This window comes from Gavialis gangeticus, unplaced genomic scaffold (assembly GCF_001723915.1).
Source record: "Gavialis gangeticus isolate Ggan-Ray unplaced genomic scaffold, GavGan_comp1, whole genome shotgun sequence".
Lineage (NCBI taxonomy): Eukaryota > Metazoa > Chordata > Crocodylia > Gavialidae > Gavialis > Gavialis gangeticus.
This window is the reverse complement of record NW_017728993.1, coordinates 17,027,542-17,030,179: the sequence shown is the minus strand read 5'-3', so window position 1 is coordinate 17,030,179 and position 2,638 is coordinate 17,027,542. Positions and strand designations below refer to the sequence as shown.

At 36.1% G+C, this 2,638-nt stretch overlaps 1 protein-coding gene across 9 annotated transcripts in view; it reads right to left on the bottom strand.

Moving 5' to 3' along the window:
* The window catches only part of ZCCHC11 (zinc finger CCHC-type containing 11), a 93,655-nt gene that overhangs the window by 27,169 nt on the left and 63,848 nt on the right, over positions 1-2,638 (bottom strand). For all 9 annotated transcript variants that reach the window (XM_019501295.1, XM_019501301.1, XM_019501300.1 and 6 more), the window contains 2 exons: positions 1,360-1,510; positions 679-765 (listed from right to left, as the gene is read on the bottom strand). In XM_019501295.1, the coding sequence (XP_019356840.1) occupies positions 679-765; positions 1,360-1,510 (238 nt within the window). The remainder of the gene's footprint in view (positions 1-678; positions 766-1,359; positions 1,511-2,638) is intronic.

The following is a 2,638-nucleotide window of genomic DNA, read 5'->3' as shown; positions in this document are numbered from 1 at the left end:
TTTTTTTTCTTTTTATTTTTTTTTTTTTTTTTTTTTTTTTTAAATAGCTGCTTATTATAGTGACTTGCTTCACTGGGGCAGGAGGCTGGGAATCCATTTTCTGTAATACACTAAAGGGGCTTTAAAATTAGTTTTTACTGGATATCTCCAAGACTTCCTGTTAGATAACAGAGGAAGCTAGGACATTACATTCATTTGTACATGCAGTAGATAAGGAATTAAAACACGAGTGATTTTTTGTTAGCCCAGTGCATTAGAGTTTTGCTAATTAAATATTAATTTTGACATGCGCTGAATTGTTTTATTATCGTACAATGTGGCGCTGGCTTTGATTAATCTGTTTTGGAATATACACAAATACTTTTTTTTTTTTTTTATAGTTCAAACATGCACTTTTCTTGGCCTTCCACACCCCCTGTGCTGAGGTCAGGATGCCAACTGTTATTTCATTTACACCACCACAGGTCTCCTTCATGCCAGCACCATTAGAAAGCAAAAGAAAAAAGGGCAGAAGGCTCAAGATCAAGCTTAACTAGCTGCAGGTTTATTTATGGATACACAACGAATAAAGACATTTCAATCTTAAACAGGACAAATTAGTAAGGTGGAGCACAGTGATATCTTCCAGACTACTGGAAGTTTAACAGCAAATTGTATATTGTACCTAATATTACGTACCATTATATTCCTTTCGAATAAATCTTTCCAAACTTGCCAGAATTTGTTCTCTGTTTTGTTGCTCGGATAAAGGAGGTGATAATTCATCTAGGGGAAAAAACAGGAGAAAAAGTATGATGTAATGTTCTGCTAAATTTTTTACACCAAACATATCGTCATTTCATAGATTGAGGTATTTCCTAACACTATTTCTCTATGAATAGTTAGTAAAATGTATTTCTGAACTTTTTTTGTATTAGTCAATGCTGACAGCATCTTATTTTTGGGCTTGAGCCTGCTGATATTACTCAGACAAAACCAATCAAATGGGACTTTTCCTAAATAGGAACAGGAGAATCAGGCAAACACTGCGGCAACTTTACTGGGCAGAGCAAATGCCTTAAGAGCGCAAGCCACTTATCTCCAAAACCAGTGAAAAACTCGAGATGAAAGTTTTTCCTCAAACTTATTCTGGGACAAAATTCTACACTGAAATTTCTACTGAAATCAAACAGCATGACAAGAAAATGCAAACGCGGGGCAATTTCTATTTTCAAGGATGTGGATGTAACTTAATGTCCTTCTCCTGAAATCAGCAGAGCTATTACCTACGTATATAGAAACAGAAGTTAGCTCTATAGAAATTATGACTTGTAGCACAATAAAAAGTCCCAACTATCCCAACAGTAGCAGAGCACTTACCAAAGCATCTCTTACACACTAGATCAAGTATTTCCCGAAATCTATCCGTCATTGGTGGTAGTGGTTTTAGATCAATTTTCTTAAAATCCTCTGGGCAGTCATTTTTGGAATGGCCATCCCGTTTGCAGATGCTGCATACTATAGTTGGAGGCTATTCAATGAAATAAATAAATTAAACGGTTAATTTACAGTATTTCCACACATCCCAATACTATTTCTATACAAGTTTGGTGCAACCAAGAGCATTTGTAGCGTGAGCAAGGACAGTGTTCATACAGAGCACAATACAGAAGCACCCCCTGACATATCACCTTCAGGTCCCAGAGCTTAGAAAGTCCACCAGAAGATAAAAATAAGCAAGGAGGCCAGAGAAATGGGAACAAAAATGCAAAAGGTTTAAATTGCACAAAAGCAGAGTTAGATTTTTTTTAAACAAATGCACAAAACAACTTCCTCAATAAGAACAGAGGAGCAATGGAACGAGATGCCCAGAGAAGATGTGAAATCTCCTTCATAGCAGGTTTTCAAGGAGAAGCTGGCCAAGTATTTGCCTGGGGTGGTTTAGGTATAGCACATCCTGTATTTATGCAGAGAGTTAAGACTAAATAACATTTGAAGTCCCTTACAACTCTATGCTTCTGAGATTCAGTTTTATGTCTGGTAACTTCAGAAATTAATTTATCTTAATGTATGCAATGGGGAAGGTAAGGAATCTTTTATTCAAAGGTCTCGGCATCCAACAATATTTAAGTACACAAATGATCGCAGCTTGTCTCTCAACTTATTTCAGCCAATTTGACTATCGTGACCAGCCAACATTTAAAAAAAAAAAGTCACTGATTAAAATAAATATAGATATATATAGTTCCAAAAAAGATTTTAAAAGTTAAACGTATCCCTTTAACAAACTGGACTTTTCAACCACAACAAAACAGCAAGCAGCGATCCCAAATATTTTCAATTATCATAATCAGGAAAATATATATATTTCTACTGCATAGCTATCAATCACACCAGTTCTAGTCTATTAAAGCCTTCAGTTCCATAACATGCAATATTATCCCCTCAAATGCCACGTTACAAGGCATACTGAGATAGACGGTAGAAAAAAAGTCAGCATGCCAAGGGAAGAGGCTAATTAAGAGGGAGCATGACAAAACAATTCTTTAGAAATGTATTAATGAAGGCGCTGCAGAAATCATAGTGCTCCTAATACTGCAGAAATCATAGTGCTCCTAATTGTTGGACTTGGTGTTGGCCATGGGCGATGACCTGGTGA